Genomic DNA, 17078 nt, shown 5'->3' with positions numbered 1-17078 from the left:
TATAATTATGATAAGAAAACAATATACGATGATAAAGTATTATTGTGGATTGACACACGTTTGTGCTCTAGTGGTAGTGCCTTGTGTTGATAGTCTCTACTCCAAGCGAGCCTCGTAGCATTTCGGACACTATCGAGTAAGAAACGAAACACTTGTGCTGCCTGTTCGTCGAAGTCTACGGAAGGCGTTCGACTCGGCGGTGGAAATCGATGCGGTAGTCCTGCATCCAAGCTCTCCCAAACAAAGGTCTTCATTGAAAATGCTTTAAAAAAAAGAGATGAACCTAAGCGGGTTCCCAGCGGTTATAATAAAACCAGGTGCTTGGACCCGTATTGGATTCCCAAAAGCCGGGGCGGGGCGGCGCGGGGGGTCAGCAGTGGAGAATGAGAGGGGAATGGCAGGAGGGCGACCGTCACGAGGGACAGGGAGCCTGGCAGGGGTGGCGGTGGTGTGGGGTGGCGGGCGGCGTGTAAGGGGGGGGGGGCGTTGGTGGGGTACGAGCGAGGGGGGGGGGCGCGTTACCCACGCCGCCACCGGGTCGGAATAACTCGACAAAAATAGACGAAGAATGAGGCAGCCCCGGCGGGGAGAGCGCCACGTGGGCTCGGGGTACCGGGGGCGGCGGGGCACCGTCGGATCCGCCGCGTATCTCCGCGTCGACTCCAGCTTCTCCGGGGCGGAGGCCACTTACGGGGAGGCGGTGGTAGCGGTGGTGGCGACGGCCCTGGGGTGGTTGTTGCGGTGGTGGGCGGGGGGGGGCGGGGGGGGCGGGGGGGGGCATGAGTGGGGAGGGCGGTCGGGACATCAAGTTGCGGAGGTGGGGGGGGGGTACTGGCTGGGGGGGGGGGGCGGTGGGGGCGGAGGGAAATGACGAATCCACAGATGCTTGCCCGCTGAAATCATGGCCCTTGGCAGTTGGTGTGGCCTTGTGCAAGTGGAGGTGGCAGCGAGTGGATGTCGTAGCGGGTCCCGGGGTATTGGACGGGCAGAGCGGCGTCGTCAGCGGTGGTGGCGGCGGCGTCGGTGGCTGAACCGGCCTGGAGAGCGAGCAAGCTGGATCGGGGGGGCTCAGGCTGGGCACGGCTTGAGAGAGGGGAGACCGCCATGGAGGAGCTGGAGACCATCTTCGTGGAGACGGGGACCGCCCGCCGGCACCCGCCCGTGCCAGGTTGGTCGCTGGGTGCCGCGTGGCGCCGTGGGTTAGAGGCCCCTGGGCCGCTGCGTTGCGGCCAGGCTGCTGCTGGGGTTTCCACGAGCGCCGATGGTTTGCGTGCAAACGCTGGACACGATTTTTGATTTTTTTGTTTACTTCGATTGAAATAGATTTTAGAAATATTGTGGAGGGCTGCGTAATTGCTGTGCCAAGGCGCTAATTGACCGCGATCGCACGCAAAGCGTGCGCGGTGATTTTACTCGACGCAGTTTTAGCCGTTGTGCTGAGCGTGATTGATTGAAATTAACAAGATGTACGTTTATGCTTGTTACTGTCCGGCCTTTGTTAGGTTAGGAATATATTGCAAACGTCTTTATCCATGCCGTGACCAAATATTGACATTCTGTATTGTCACAGTAATTAACCTTTTAAAAACAATATTCTCGTAACTTTTTTAATTAAATATAATTACATTGCATAGTCCATCAATAAACAGGCTAGAGTCTGCGTGCCTCGTAAAATATAGAGAAACAATGTTATTGCCCATCTGCCTATGAAAATTGTGGATCAATATTTCATGTTGAACATAGATGTAAAATGTAGCTGGTATTTCATTCTGTAAGGTGGAATGCCGAGATATTAACTGTTGTAAAATAGAATGATATATTTTAAACAACATTTTGGGGAGGGGTGGGGGGAGGAATTCTTTTTTGACTCCTAAAATCACATTAGACAGGAATATCATTTCGGTTTTGCTTGGAATAAATTTGTGTGAGAGGGTTTGAGATGGTGAACGTCTTTCTATAAGGGGCGGTCAAATATCTGATGGGCACGTTTGTATAATAATACTTATTTTTTTAGGAGTCTTCCTTAATCCTGGATTTTATAATTGTATTTAAGTTGTAAAAAAACAATAACATATTGTAGACAAATTATTACAATCATAAACACCTTTCAATTTAGTTTCTCAAAAGACCAACTTAGCGAGCGAGCCCTTCCGTTCAACTGAGTCGTCTTGTGTTGAGAGTACAAGTTTGGTTTTCACGAACGACTCGATTCACCACATTTATAATATTACTCAGTGTTGGAATAAAGCAGCACTTTTAAATGAACTCAAACATAAACAATTTTTCAACCTTGGCATGCCACTGTCTGTGCTGAGTCTGCGTTAACACCCTTCTCAATACGAGGCCTATAACAAATGTTTATCTGACGTTTGCCGCTTGGCGTCAGAGACTTTATCACACGTCCGGCGGCTTTATATATTTCTTTACGCGTTCACATTTCGTCTCGTCTCGGGATCGCGAATGGGAGGGGTGCAAATGAACTGACATCGGATTCACGGTGAGTTTGAATCGAAATGAAACCAAATCACGAATTCTGAGAGCCAACTTCCTCATTGAAATGCAGCGTACGGGCTTAAACTCTCCCTCCTTATTATCTGCGGAAATAATTGTGAATTAAACTCTAAATTGCGCGTGGATTAAACGCCTTTATATTAATTTAGACGTGTCAGGAGTTTACGGGAGGCTGCTCGTGCGCGCGTGGCGGTTCACTGCCCGCGCGCTCCTCCCCTCTCGCTCCCACCCGCCCCCACCCCCATTGGCAACGATCGGTGCCCCAGGTGACCCAGGTGAATTAAATTCGGGGTCAATCTTTGCGAAGGAAACTCTATCACGCCCTCTCGACTTCTCACAACGGTCGCACGATAATCAACGTGGAGCTTGGCCTGCTGCGATGGCCACGCTAAGCTCTGCGAGGCTTCTGCCCGGCGCGGTTAAAAGTCGTGTCGTTGTTGTGCGCTTTGTTTTTTCATTTTTGCGGACCGCTGGGAATTTTAGGGGTGAGAGTTGAATGGGTGGAATGTGAGCGTCGCCGCAGTCCCCCCCCCCCGCGCGCGCGTGTCCACGTGCGTGTGTGCGTGTCCACGTGCGTGCGTGCGTGCGCGCGTGCGTGAGCCGCTGAGACGGGCAGCAACGTCTGGGCGGAATTCCTCGGTTTCGCTAAGTGGGTTTAAGCCCCCACCTGTTCCCTCCCATTGCCGGCGTTCCCCAACTCTCCAGCCGCCGCGACTCGCCGCGGCGGTCCGCCCTGCACCTTTCCCGTGTTTCCCGGTCTTCTCCCTTCTAATTAAAATTCGGTCGTTGCACGCCGCGCCAAATCTGCGGTCACGAAACCCGTCGATCTCGGCATCCGGGCAGGGTTGAGGCGATCGACGTGCACAACAGGTGTTGAAGGCCACGGGGCCACGTGGTGGGCAGCAGAGGGCACTGCGGCCACATCCACCCTTGTGCTGTACTTCTGTCCGCCCGTGGCAATACTTCTACCCGCCTTCACCAAAATGCACCGACCAGATTGGTGAAGCATGGTAAAACTGCTCCCACTACCCGCACGGTGGGTGGGGTGGTCCTACTCCGGCAGTGGATCGGCACGCACCCTGCACACGCTTCGTTATCGATGCAGAGCACTCTACGTCACATGGGACGTTATTTTGCATTCGGCAGGCGTGTGCCGCCCGTAGCCCGTGAATCTGCATCTAAAGGAGGTTAACCCTTTTCCCGTTCCGAGACGTCTGCATGTTGCGGGGTGGCGTCCCGTTCACCGCTGAATCTCGGGAACGCGCGAGCGGCTCGCCGTTATTTTTATTTCGAGAGTCGTAGCGCGCCGCTGTTTTTAAAGACTCTGCACTCACCGCAGAGAACCGTAGCGACACGACCGCACGCGACGCTAGCTGGTGCCCAACTGCGCCGCACGCCCTCCCCCCGCGTGTACGTCATCGGAACGGAACCGGGAGAGAAACTGAGTGCGTACAAGTACGTCGTCGGAATGGGGAAATGGCTAAATGATTGAGTCATTAAACTTGGAGAGGTGCTCGTGGCCTCGGTTTGAGAAGCCACGTCCTGGTCCATTCGCCATGCAAGCGGCTCGCTCTGTACGGTTCAAAGATTCGGTTCACATCAGTTTAACACACTTTTTGTTCACAATCTCTGACTGGAGGTGTCGCGGTTCTCAGCCAGGCTGAACTTTGTTGGCTACCGGTGAGGTATGAACTTAAAAAAAGACACGGGGACACATCGTGAGAGGAAGAAAATCTTTTTCGAAGCTATTGCGCTGCATTATTATTATTCAGTATCGTATCGATATATCCTGTTATATTCTAAATGACTTCATGTAACCCAGGTCACCCTGTCTCATTGGGCCTCTATTTAATCTCCTGGTTAAGCAAAGGGGACGAGCGCCACACGTACATTTTTATTATTACGCAAATGATAACAACAACAAAATCGCGACGTTTAACGTCCCGGTGAAAACTGACGGACTTTCCGGGACAGCAGCCGCCTGAACAAGAGGGGGATCCAGGGAGACCACCAGAACAGGTGACAACTCCGCGTCAGCAATTAAAACGCGGCAATTAAAAATCCAAAGTCGCGCCCAACTTTTTTGCCAAGTCCCCAGCACTCCACAAGGGGCGCCGCGCCTCGGGGTCATAAAAATGCAACGTTGTTGCTATGGCATCTGGCGAAATTAATTAGTGGTCGGAATCCGTCGTGCCCGCCAGCTCCAGGATAAGCAGATGCTATATTCGTGGAAATTCGAGCCCGCGTTGTGGAGCCACGAGGGCCGGCGCGGCACCGTTGCGGGCCCTGCCACGGCCTCCGCGGAGCTCGTGGCCGAGACGCCGCCGCCTCCTCCGCCGCCTGCCGATTTTTTTTGCGATTCGTTGAAAGTCAAAAAAGCTCGCGGTCGGCGCCGAATATGCGCGCGCAGAAGTTTGCGAAGTCCTGGGACGCTGGCGTTGGTGCACTAAGTGAGCGCGATGGTTCGCCGGTTGGTTCTCTCAATCGCAAGCACTCTCCTGTTTCGCGCTTGAAATGCATTGTCTGCAAGTACAGGCCTCTCGTGAATTGTGCCATCGCAACTGCCTCATTGTCCCGTCTCACTGACCCACAATGTCCCACCTAGTGGCCCACAAACTGTCTCGCATTTAGCCGGGCGGCGGTGACTACGCGCGTGGCCTGCACTCCGGCACTGCGGAGGCGCTGAGGTTTGGCGGGTCACGCAAATGTCGTTAAGCTCCCTTCCCGTGGGCATCGAGGAGGTGTCATACCCTGGCTTGCCAGCAGACGGTGGTACGACTAAATGTGGACTCCCATCCGTTCCAGCTGCATGGGATAGTATTGTCCCATCGCACGCGTGGCCTTTCTCCGGAGCTCTGGTTTCCTCCAGCATGTAAGCACTCACTATATTGGACTGCAGAGATTGTGCGATCGCTGGTAGGGCCGGCGCACCACGTGGCTGCCTTCCCGCTCCGTCTATGATTCCTCCTCTCTCCTCCGAGCTGTCGTCCGCCTTCGAAAGTTTGGCGAATACTGCGCGGTTGCGCGCTACAAGTTGACATCACCGTCACAATTTGTGATTCACGGTATCGCTTCATCGCTAAATGAACGAATGGCTGCCGGAAGGGAGGGAAAATAAATAAAAAATAGCCGCACTGCTAAAAGCAAAACAGTTCACAACGCGTTTGTGTGGATTACTTTGCGCCTGAGCACCCCCCCCCCTGCCCGACCTTTCTAATGCAAACTCTTCAAACCTACGCACGGATTTCTCATGTTCCCTCCGACGAACGCGTGTCTTCTAACACGTGCGCTCGTGCGTGCGTGCGTGTGCTCGCGCGCCTGCAATTAGACACGCGCTAGATCAGTAACGAGGTAACGGTGCAAGGTGAATCCCGCCAGGCCCGCGACTCCGATTCAGCACATAAGGTGCCTACGGATTGGCGTGGGCAGGTGATCAACTTTCATGTCGCGACAACGCAACGCTGGCACGGCGCGGAGCCCACCGTGAGACCTGGGTGGCACCCAACTGGAGCGGATCCCTCGAAGCTAGCCCCCACCCCCACTGACTCCTCGAGGTATGGGGGGGTGTTCGGGTGGCTTGCAGGGTTTCATAGTAGCCGTGTCCAATTTAACGTAGATTAGTCGACTGTTATTGCTCAGGGCGCAACGATGCATCGATAAATCGATTGTTCAATAAGAGGCTCAACATAATTGCTGTAATTGAGCATGTAAAAATTGGTGTGTTTAAAAAATATATATATATCCCCAATTCATGTGACTACGCGTGGAATAAAATTGTACGGACAAGAATAGAAACGAACGAGATGATAAGGAATGCAGTGAATCACGAGACGTCAAGAAGATTGTTGAGACCACATCCAGTATTCAGTCGCCTGTGATTAAACCGGGTTCCTAGCCCATCAGACTGCAGAAAACAACGCAGCCAAATAATATTTGGACTGTTGCTTAATTTGGCAAAACTCTAGCTCTGAGGACTGAAAAATGTTACCTTTGATTGCCATGTGATGGACGGTCCCTATATCAGGAGGGCATGTGAGAAGGTGGCATGCCCTCTGGACATTGAAGTGACCTCAGGAGTAGTTCCGGTTTTTCTACACACTGTCCCGGGGCTTCGTGGTGAATTTTACGTTGCACACGAACGACGGGAGCATCACGAGTGGAAAGCAACCCGCAGTGTCACGGTAATGCAAACTCGACTCGCGTCAACATGAAGCGGTGCTTTTGACTTTGCTTCGAGTATAAAGCGGTCGCTGAGTAAACGGAGGCACTCTTACACGCGAATGCATCGGGTGGTGAATTACTTAGACGAGGGACAAAAACGTGGACTTGGGAAAACCAGGACGGGTGTCAACCCCGTTCAGCCCGTGGTAAAGATGAGGAGCCGTTGGGAGTGGCGAGGGCCCCCTGGGAGTCCAGCAGTGCCTCGAAACGCCGAGGCCGCGTTAGATACAGGGCCGCCAGCCAAGGCCGGAATAGTGCAGGTGTAATGCGGCAGGCCTTTAAAGGGGCGCTGACGGGCAACAGTTCCTGGTAGTTCAAACCGGAGAGGTTGGCAAACCGCGCGGGCTGCGGGGTTGGCCAAGGTGCGCAATCCGCGCCTGTTTGGGTGACGCGTGCGCGTGGCGTCGTGGAAGAGCGGGTGGTGGGGGCGGGCGTTTGGGGGGAGGGTGGTTACTATCAGGGCCAAGGTGCTGCCGGGTCAGGTGACTGCGGGCTTGCCTTACTCTTCGCGGGTAGTTTTCACTCCCCGCCGTTCAGTCGCTCCCTTACCTCTCGTTTATTGCCTCGACCATGGGCAGGGGTCGGCAACCCGCGGGCGGCTCCGGAGCCGCGAGCGCCCCTTTAAGGACCGCTTCGTGACGGCATTTATTGAGGACCCACCGTCTCGTATTCGCCACAGTGCATTGCGGCTCTTGGAATGAGAACAGGTTTTCCCCTTTTTTCTGGCAACAAAACAGGTGTTGAAAGGCTGTACGCCTCTTGGCGTCCTCTGGTCTAACACCGTTTTGAGACGAGGCTCAAAAGAAAGCTGTCTCTGGTGTGGACCAATCAGTTTTCAAGGACAATGCATCATATTATCAGTGTGTTTTTTGTTTGCATTCTGACCACAAATATTGTGGTTAATGCAGCCGTGATTCCTTGTAAAAGGTTTCAGTTTTGTGTTTTAACATCTATAACACCGGTTTTGTTGCCAAAACAAAAAGGGGAAAACCGATTCTCATATTTTGGTACTGGCAAAAGAGATCCCATGATGGCTCTTGGAATGTTGATTTTTTTGGCCGAATTCGAAAAAAAATGGCTCTTATTGTTATTTTGGTTGCAGACCCCCCCTGACCATTTCTGTATTCTCCGGGTTTCCTCTAAGGAGCAGGAGAAACCGCGACACCGCCCAACGTGGATCTACGTGGCGGTGTCTCAGGTGCGACCGCACCTCAGGGCGCTGTGCAGGGACAGTCGCGTGCATGAGCATCCTGGGCGAGACGAGGCATGTTTGATGTGCAGCTTACAGTGAGGGAAAAAAAGTATTTGATCCCTTGCTGATTTTGTACGTTTGCCCACTGACAAAGAAATGATCAGTCTATAATTTTAATGGTAGGTTTATTTGAACAGTGAGAGACAGAATAACAACAACAAAATCCAGAAAAACGCATGTCAAAAATGTTATAAATTGATTTGCATTTTAATGAGGGTAATAAATATTTGACCCCTCTGCAAAACATGACTTAGTACTTGGTGGCAAAACCCTTGTTGGCAATCACAGAGGTCAGACGTTTCTTGTAGTTGGCCACCAGGTTTGCCCACATCTCAGGAGAAATTTTGTCCCACTCCTCTTTGCAGATCTTTTCCAAGTCATTGAGGTTTCGAGGCTGACGTCAGTGGGCAAACGTACAAAATCAGCAGGGGATCAAATACGTAAAAGCCAGGTACATTTGTTTTCCCAGTTTGCAGGCCAGGATATACATCTTTGCACATCCGATTAACACGGTTGGCTACTCTTGGCATGAAAGAAGTTCCACATACATACTTTGCAAGGGCACGCTAAATGTCCAGGACTTGTGTTCTATAAGATTGACCATTCCTTCTCATCTGCACTGTGTTCCAACTCGATTCCCCATCGGCATCTGACGTTTCCACCCCCGCCTACCGCAGAGGTGAATCGCCACGATTCAAAGGTCCCAATTCAACAGGCAATTATTTTGTTAAACATTGTGGTGCATCGCAGCTAGCGTCTCTCGTGGCTGCAGGAGCGCCACGCAAACGAATTGCCGCGCACGCGTCCAAGCACCGTGCGCGAATCGAAAATAATAAGATTTTCATGCGCGTGATCCGATGGGTCTACCGCGAGAGTTAAGAATCTATTTTAATCCCGTGACGCGACGCGTCGTTACGTCCCCAATATAGCAGCTTTGGAACGTCTCGCTTCCTTCTCTCTCCGCTTGACTTTGAACCTCCACGACCACTGTCTCGTCTCGTCCCCCCTTCACACCCCCACCCAAAGTTACTCAATCCAAGAGGAGCGATTTCATTCTTATCCGCTCTGCTGTCACCGGTGCGCTCTTCGTCGGTGGCCGCTCTGCATCGGAAGCCTTTGAACCTGCACTCTCCACTCATCAACTGCGAGTTAAAAATAAACAGGCGGCAGCGGGGCTCTCCAGCGGGGCTGCCGCTTTACTCCGCACCTCGTTGCCGCCCGTGTAGCTACACGCGGTTTTCCGCGGGGACGATGAAATGTAAATGCATTCGCCGTCCTTTGCTTCTTTGCTCGGGTATTTCCTCCGGAAGCGTTCAACGCCCCCCCCGGAGTTTTAGCTCCACGCTTTTTTTTTCTTTCTGTGTGCGAGCGATCACCCGACACGCACGGCGTTAAAATTGTAAGCGAGGTAATCCGGTTCCTCGTTGTCCTTTAGTGTGCGCGTTTTTTTAAAATTGATCGTCGAAACAGCCGCGGGCAGTTTTAACTTCACGCGTCCTGCGCGGACGCCACTTACGCGAAGATTATTTCACGTTGCGCTTAAAATGATGGATTTTAGAGGTCAAATTCTGCGTAAGTGTGGCGACGCGTTCCTAACGCGTACCGTATCGGCTTCCTGGCATTGCGCGCCCAACCGGAGATAACCGTGAAAGTATTTTATCTCTCGATGCTCGCGTGGAAGAGAAAGTGTATCATCTGCATGTAACATCCGCGCCCGAAGACGCGTGAAGGCACGGGGGCTCTCGCGCTGGGTAGAGGGCACGTGCGTTGGCAACGGGGAGGGGTGGGTGGCAGTGCCGACTCCACTCTGCAAATTCGCAGAATTTATATTAAAAAAATTGTTTTTATATAATTAGTGCAGATTTTGAACCGTTCATTACGGTGAGAGGGGCCGGGCAAATCCCCGCTGCCTGGTATCTCTTAGCATGCCCCTTCCCTGCGGCTCGCCGCTCACCGCCGTACGGCTGAAGCCCCTCCGAGCGGCATCGTCGGCTAAAGGGGGAGCGGTAAGGGAGGTGGGGAGAGCGAGGAGGTAGTAACGGTGTAGCGCTCGGTTATGTCTTGTTCACACCACTACTTGGCAGGCAGAAGGGTCCCCTCCACTAAAAGTGAAACCCCGGAAAGGCCCCTCTACAGGGAACGTTTGGCCTACTCTTCCACGTCGGCCAGGCGTCTTAGAAGAGGTGGGAGCACCCATACTTCACCGTACCACACGCAACCTGCCGGACGGACTGTCGCGCACTCCATTTATGCTGCTGGGTGAACGGAAGGCGGTGGGAGGGGGTCGTGGATTTCAGAAACCTGCCCCATTATTTCAACTGCTGCGCCGGGAAAACACTTTGAACCGGTGACCCCTGCATCGCAAGTCCCGTGTGCTACTCTCCATTGCACCGCGTGGCACACGGAATGTATTGTGGGATGGCGAGCCGTTGCGTCGGGTCATGGTTTGCGACGTTACGTAAGCGAGAGGAGCCCCGCAGCGCACGGTGAAAATCCGCACACGTGGGTCAACACATGGGGGTGGACGCGAAGTCCGGCTCGCTCTTGTTGGCGAAAGCGCTCTCGTTCAATTTTGCCGAGCGGTTTGCAGGTATTAAAACAATAACAACAATAACAAATGGTATTTCGTTTCACCGAACACGGGAGGCTGCTGCGGCGTAACTCACCCCAGCTCTGTCCAACCAGCAGCAGCAGATGTATGGTGCTAATGGGTTTGTCCACAGGTCAGTCGACAGGCAGGTCGCGTGTGGTGGGCGAAAGTGTGGGTCCTAACACATCTTACGCGAGTCGGCCCCAACATGATGATAGTGATGATGGTGATGATGGCGGTGATAATAGTCGAGAGCGGTGTTCTTCATTGCAAGGTCCACGGCGCCACTCGGGGCCCCCTGGCGGCCTTCAGTGCGGCAATTGATAAGAGACAAATGGTGACAACACCGCGCATCATCATCGTGCTGTCAGACCCCCAATGGTTTCAAATGTGCGGTGGCCCTCACGCTGATGATGTCGCTTCGGCGAGAGTGGTCACCCTCTGAAAGCGAGTGAAGAGCGCTGCACGCAGACCTCTCTGAAGCTCCCTCTCAGTTAGGCCCTTCTGCCAGCAGCATTGCGAGCAAGAATTTGGCAGGGCTGTGCCTTTACCATTACGCGATTCTCCTAAATAACCATTGCTGGCCGTGGCTCAGCGGAGTGCTGCAAACGGGAGGCCGAGGCTGCACCTTGCTGACCGAGAGAAAACAGCCGCCGTCGGATGGCCGCGTGTTAAGTTGCACGAGTAGTTTACGCGTCACGTTAGTCCGCGTGTGGTTATGTTAGTTGCTTCGTACCAAGCTCTGGGTGTGGTATTGTGTTTTGAACTTAATTACCGTGGGTACTGCGACCGTCTTCTGTGGAGCTGACTGAGAAACAAGCCCTGTCGCCCGGCTCCTCCTGAAGCCGCTGGAGCCACGCACTTTTAAATCTAGATTGAAAACGAATTTCTTTAAAGCTGCTTTTTTGTATGTTTAGTTTGCTATCAATCCCCCGCACCTCCGATTAGCACGGTTTGCTTTGCGTACGCTGCGAAAGAAGTTCAACACAGAACTCACGCACCCTCGGATGGGGGACGCAGTCGAGACATTTGTACGGGGCAGGGGTCACCGTGGCCGTGATACGTCGCTCGGTGAGAGTGAACTTGGGTAGGGCGATGCGGGGGCCCCAAAGGGACATTCGGTGGTGCAGGGCCCACCACTCCGAGTTCGGCCGGCCCTGCTCACAAGCACGTCCGGGCCTGCGGTAAAGGTGACGAAAACTCTCATCGCTGCCGAGTGCGGCGGGACACACACCCCCTGTCGATTAAGTCAGTCGCGCCGGCTCAGCTGATTGTCACGAGGAGGGGGAGTGCGAGTGGTGGTGGTGGAGAGGGCATTCTACTCATATAGGGGGTGGTCACTAGTCAAGGGGGTGGGGGGGGGGTAGAGACAGAGGGGGGGGGGGTCTGTATTTTTGGCCGGGGACCCCACTAGCACGCGCCCCGGACTGCCGCTGCGTGGCTGCCCTCCAGTCTGAGCGCAGGGCTGCCGAAGGCAACGCTGACACCGCGCCTGTCGCCCGCTTTGAGCTGGAGCCACGTGGCTGTGCGATTAGGGGAGCCGCGAGAAGCGAGGGGCAACCCGCTGCCAAGAACCCTGCGGGCGATATACAGCACCATTGCGATATACAGCACCATTGCGATATACAGCACCATTGCGATATACAGCACCATTGCGATATACAGCATCATTGCAATGGGGGGTGGGGGGGGATAGCGGGGTAAGTGGGTTCGTGGGCCGAGCACACGAACGAAATCAAACGCGAGTTCTACCCCCACCCCCTACCCTCACCGCGCCAACCACTGGCGCTACACGACAGTGACAGCCGCTGGTACCAGCTGCTCGTGTCAAACGCCAGTACCAGACGATGGTGCCAACTGCTAGTACCAGCCACCAGTACCAGCCCTGCCACTTGCCCCTAACCCTAACCAACTTATCGTGCCCTCCCAATGGGCATAATTTTACCCCTAAACCAAAGTCATCTGGCCAAAGCAGCCTTTTCACTGACCTCAACCCCAACCCTGACCAGCCAGAGCAGTCGCTAGCATTAGCCCCCCTGACCCACACCTTCTGAGATCCCTGCACGTGATGTGACCTTTTTAAAATCACACTAGTGGGTCCACATTTACCGCGACTCCCCGCCACCCACAGATACAAACTAAAACATTTTATTTTATTTTACCAGGTAAGGCCCACTGAGCCATACAGCTCTTTTTCAGAAGCGACCTGGCACAAGTAATAGCTCAACGAAGTGGCTTATCGCGTGGACATGTATAGCAGCCAAAGTTCTCTAAACGCACGTTGATTGTAAATGCGGAGGGAAAAAGCGGAGGACCCTGAGAAAAATCCACGCGACCACGGGGAGAGCGAAACACACAAACTCCAAATATGCAGCAGGCGCCAGGGTCTGGATCGAACACACGACCTCCTGTATACCAGGCGAGGTAGTGAACATCTCCTAGCCACTCTGGCGCCCATTCACCAGTCATTGGTGAATGGGCTGAGACTATCGACTCGCTTGAGAACCCGAGTTAATCTCGGGCGGCTGAAACCCGGATTAAAACACGGGTTTTTCGTGTTGCCGGCTCGGTGCTCCGAGTCCCTCAGCCTCCTCGATGGGTAAATACCCGATTTCATTTTGATTGTTACGTTTTCTGAAGGTGACCGAGTCGATGTGTTAGGAATGTTTTTTACTCTCTTCGGAACAGAATATATTTATGTTCCCTGCATGTTTATTTAATCAGTGTTTATTGTGTACGCTAATCAATCAGCCAGTGACTCATACCGTCTGCTGACGGTGCTGTCACGTTTAAGGAAGCTGTAGATCACTACAGCCCAGACGAATTTACGGGTTTGCAAATCGCTTACATCATCATCACACCATCATCAGCCGTGCTCTATCGACTGCTGGGTGAAGGCTTCCCCACAGCGTGGCTTGTTTGATCGCCCCGAGCCAAGCACGCTGATTAAAATCATTCTGTGAGTGACGAAAGGAAATTAATGACGAACGAAACATTTGTGCGGGCCCGAAAACGAACAGAAGAATTGTTTACGCAACACACAAATATGTGCACTGCACGTACAAAAGCTCTCCGCTTCATGCACAATAACCGTGATGCATTTCTTCTGAACTGGTGGTTTTTCGGGCTGATATCTTCGCAAAGCACATCTTTCTGTTGCTGTGCAATCCATGTTGTTGGTGTTTGTTGGTGAAGTCAGGGAGCTCAGGAACGGATCAGATATCACTCCACCCCCACTGCTGTCAGTCGTGGCTGGGAATCAAACCGAGGTCGCACAATCACTGAGCGACCACTCCCCACGTCTATTTATGCATGCACCGTACTCTTTGTATTTATGTATACTTTGATAGAATAAACGTTTTGCCATTGCCAGTCATATCCTGTGCTTTCATATCACTGGCACGCAACGGCCAGCGGCCGGGTGAGAGATTGCCGCGGTGTTCTCAGCATCTGCAGAGCCTGGCCCTGCATCTGCCGCTGGTCTCGCACGCGAGGCAGGGTTTTCGCAGCGCCGACACGGCCACGCTGCTGCTGCGGGCAGGACTTTCCTCCGTTCTCGCCCGCGGTCTCATTGAGCTGGCAACTGGCCTCCATTGCGAGGAGCGAAACGGGCACCCCCTGTCAGAATCCCCAGTTTGTTTCCCTCTCGAGCCGGGCAACATGTGGCCCACGGGCCCATATGGGCAGTTGCAGCGCCTGCACACCCGATGTGTCCCGTGGCGGTCTTGCCCCCAGCTCATCTATTGACGATCGTTAAGCTAAGCACGCGGTGCGTGGGTGGGTGGGGGTGGAGAGAGAGAGATGGAGTGAAACGGAAACCGTGGACTGGATCTGTCCCGGAGGAGGAAGAGGACCGCTCACCGCGCCCATGTCATGCGTGACCGATGATTTCATCGGCGCTACTTATTCATGGGGCATCTTTCAATATTCATGTCGCCATGGTGTCGTGGTCACCACACTGGACGTGCAATCCAGAGGTCGCCTGCTCGTTTGCACCTCAGCTGGCGCGGCCGGGTGCGTGTTTCTTGACTTTCCGGCACTGCCTCCGTTCAGCCGGCAGTATAAATGGGTACAACCACAGCACTCCCACCTCTTCTAAGACATTCCCAGCGTGGAGAGTAGGCCGGGCGACCCGCTAGAAGGGCTGTCTAGAGCTCCTTCTAGCGGAGGCCCTCCCGCCAGCAGTGGCGTGAGCGAGCAATTGTCGGGCTGCACCTTTACTTTGATATTTCATGGGGCCACAATCTTTTTCCCTGTCCATATGAATTCCATATGAATCCATCTCAGTTGCATGTTTGTCTTCTGTCGTTGTTTTTAAGTGGTGCGCCTATTCCAGATTTGAACCCTTGGCAGTCGAAGATGAGCCTCACGTTTCCCTATAAGATGCCAGATTCTCTGCAAATAGCTTGGCGTGCACTCTGCAGTTTAAAGTCTGTTCCCTCTCAGAACCGCCACTGAACATTCTGGTTGGAATGTTTTTTAGTGCAGTTGCTTTTAATTGCATTTCTACCTCGGTCTCATTTTGGCCCACCGGTTAAATAACACAATTCTTGCATCGGTAATTGTCGTGTGCGATACGTGCGTTTGTTTACCGTCGCTTGTTTTTTATGCCCTGTTTTTTTGTTGTTGTTGGTGTCCTGCCCAAAGCCCACTCGCATTTCTTAACAGTCAATACGACATCTCTCTCTCTCTCACTTGCATACGCACGTTCTCGAATCCACACGTCCCCCTTTATGTCTCTCAGCGTAATTCAAAGCGTGTGCCTCTCCGCGCTTCACTTGAGTACGGAATTGGCTCTCTCGCTCCTCTCTCTCTCCCTCCCTCTCTGTGGGCTTTAAATGAACGGGGGATGAAGAATGAACGAACGCCCGTCCGCCAGCCCGCCCGCCCGCCCACCGCAGAACGATTGGCTGAGGTTTTTCAGCGGGCGACTAAATTAAATTAAAGGATTAAAGGGGGCCCGCTTTGGGTGACAGGGCGACGATGGCACGGATCGCTCGTCTCCGGTGACGGAGCGCGAAGGGAGGTCGCTGCGTTCGCCGCCGCAGAAATCACCGCACAATTCCTTACGGAGCACGGAAATAAAAAAAAATGTTTTTGGTTAACGTGGAGCATTTATTACATTCTTATTATTATTGTTGTTAGCGAGGAGGGAGAGAGACAGAGAGAGAAACAAACCCAGAGAATACCGCTGCAAGTAATCACGCCGGGCTGATTAAACGGTGTCACAGCCCGGAGGAGCGTCCGTATAATTACACGTTTAAGAGGCGCCGTGTGTGACTCCGAGCGTCCAGCGTGATTCACCCTCGCTAAGTGGGGGGGGGGGGGGGGGAGCTGCGGTGCACCGCCCTGATAAGATTGAGATCGCATCCCGTGGGTGCGATGCCCCCCCCCCCCCCGTGAGTTAATGACCTGTGCGCAGCGGGGAGATTGTGCGTTCTCGCTCCGCCACGGTGAGATTAAACAAAACGGGAGCTGGGGTGGGGGGCGCAATGCCGTTCCGCGATGGTGGGGGGGGGGGTCCATGTCTACCCACGAACGTTGTTGTCTTGGCGAAAGTGTGCGAGCCTGATTCGTGCGTTGTGCGTAGCGTGCGTTGATTGGTGCGTTGTGTGTAGCGTGCGTTGATTGTTGCGTTGTGCGTAGCGTGCGTTGATTCGTGCGTTGTGTGTAGCGTACGTTGATTCGTGCGTTGTGTGTAGCGTGCGTTGATTCGTGCATTGTGCGTAGCGTGCGTTGATTCGTGCGTTGTGTGTAGCGTGCGTTGATTCGTGCGTTGTGCGTACCGCATATCTTTCGCACCGTACGTAGCCAACCATGCTAATCGAAAAGGACAAGAAACTGAACACAAAAAGCAGTTCTCAAGAGGTGTGTTGGCGACAAAGTCGTTCCCGTGATAGTCAGACGACAAACAGGACAGATTACCACGTAGGAGGCTTTCGCGACCAATTTCATCCATAATAGAGGTTATTTTTAGTTAGATCGCGTAAATATAAATGTGTCGTCAAACCCGCCACCCACCCGACACAATTATCTAGTAAGGATGTTTTGTTTACGTGATAAACCTTAGCATACTTACATTCAACCGCAACAGTCCGGAGTGCCTTTCCTTAAAATAAATTTGACGCGACACATTTATTTCTCACAACACCTGTATTGTTGTCCTCATAGTATTGAGGAAATATAGCTTAGGATATCATAGGATTATTGAACATACATCGTAATCTCGTCGTAGGGCTTAGGGGTAGTGCCTTACACCGATGTGCTCTGCCCCAATCCAGCATCTTGGCAGCGTTTGAGTGAGAAATGAAGCCCCCTGCTCAGGACCTTCATATTTATTTCTTCTGCCTGTGACCGACCGCCTCTCTGTTTGCGCGTCCGCGCCTTGAGATGCGTATCGGATATTGAACCCTCTGTAAATTATAAACGTTGCTTTGGCTAGTCGTGTTGCGTTGTCGAGCGGTTTCTTCCCACCCCCACCAACCTCTCTTCGCACGTTCGCGT

General features: G+C 53.1%; 1 protein-coding gene across 4 annotated transcripts in view; it reads left to right on the top strand.

Annotated features, from left to right (window-relative positions):
* Positions 1-17078, top strand: part of LOC116945621 (tetraspanin-4-like) — a 212436-nt gene that overhangs the window by 33863 nt on the left and 161495 nt on the right. The window contains exon 1 of one of the 4 annotated variants that reach the window (XM_032960110.2): positions 927-1168. The exons of the other annotated variants lie outside the window; for them this stretch is intronic. Within the exon in view, the coding sequence (XP_032816001.1) occupies positions 1105-1168 (64 nt within the window). The 5' untranslated portion in view covers positions 927-1104. Of the gene's footprint in view, positions 1-926; positions 1169-17078 lie in introns of those variants that run through there. 4 annotated transcript variants of the gene reach the window in all.

This window comes from Petromyzon marinus, chromosome 24 (assembly GCF_048934315.1).
Source record: "Petromyzon marinus isolate PM22_M1 ecotype Great Lakes invasive population chromosome 24, UKy_Petmar_22M1.pri1.0, whole genome shotgun sequence".
Classification (NCBI taxonomy): Eukaryota; Metazoa; Chordata; class Hyperoartia; order Petromyzontiformes; family Petromyzontidae; genus Petromyzon; species Petromyzon marinus.
The sequence above is the reverse complement of the archived record's forward strand: the minus strand, read 5'-3'. Positions and strand labels throughout refer to the sequence as shown.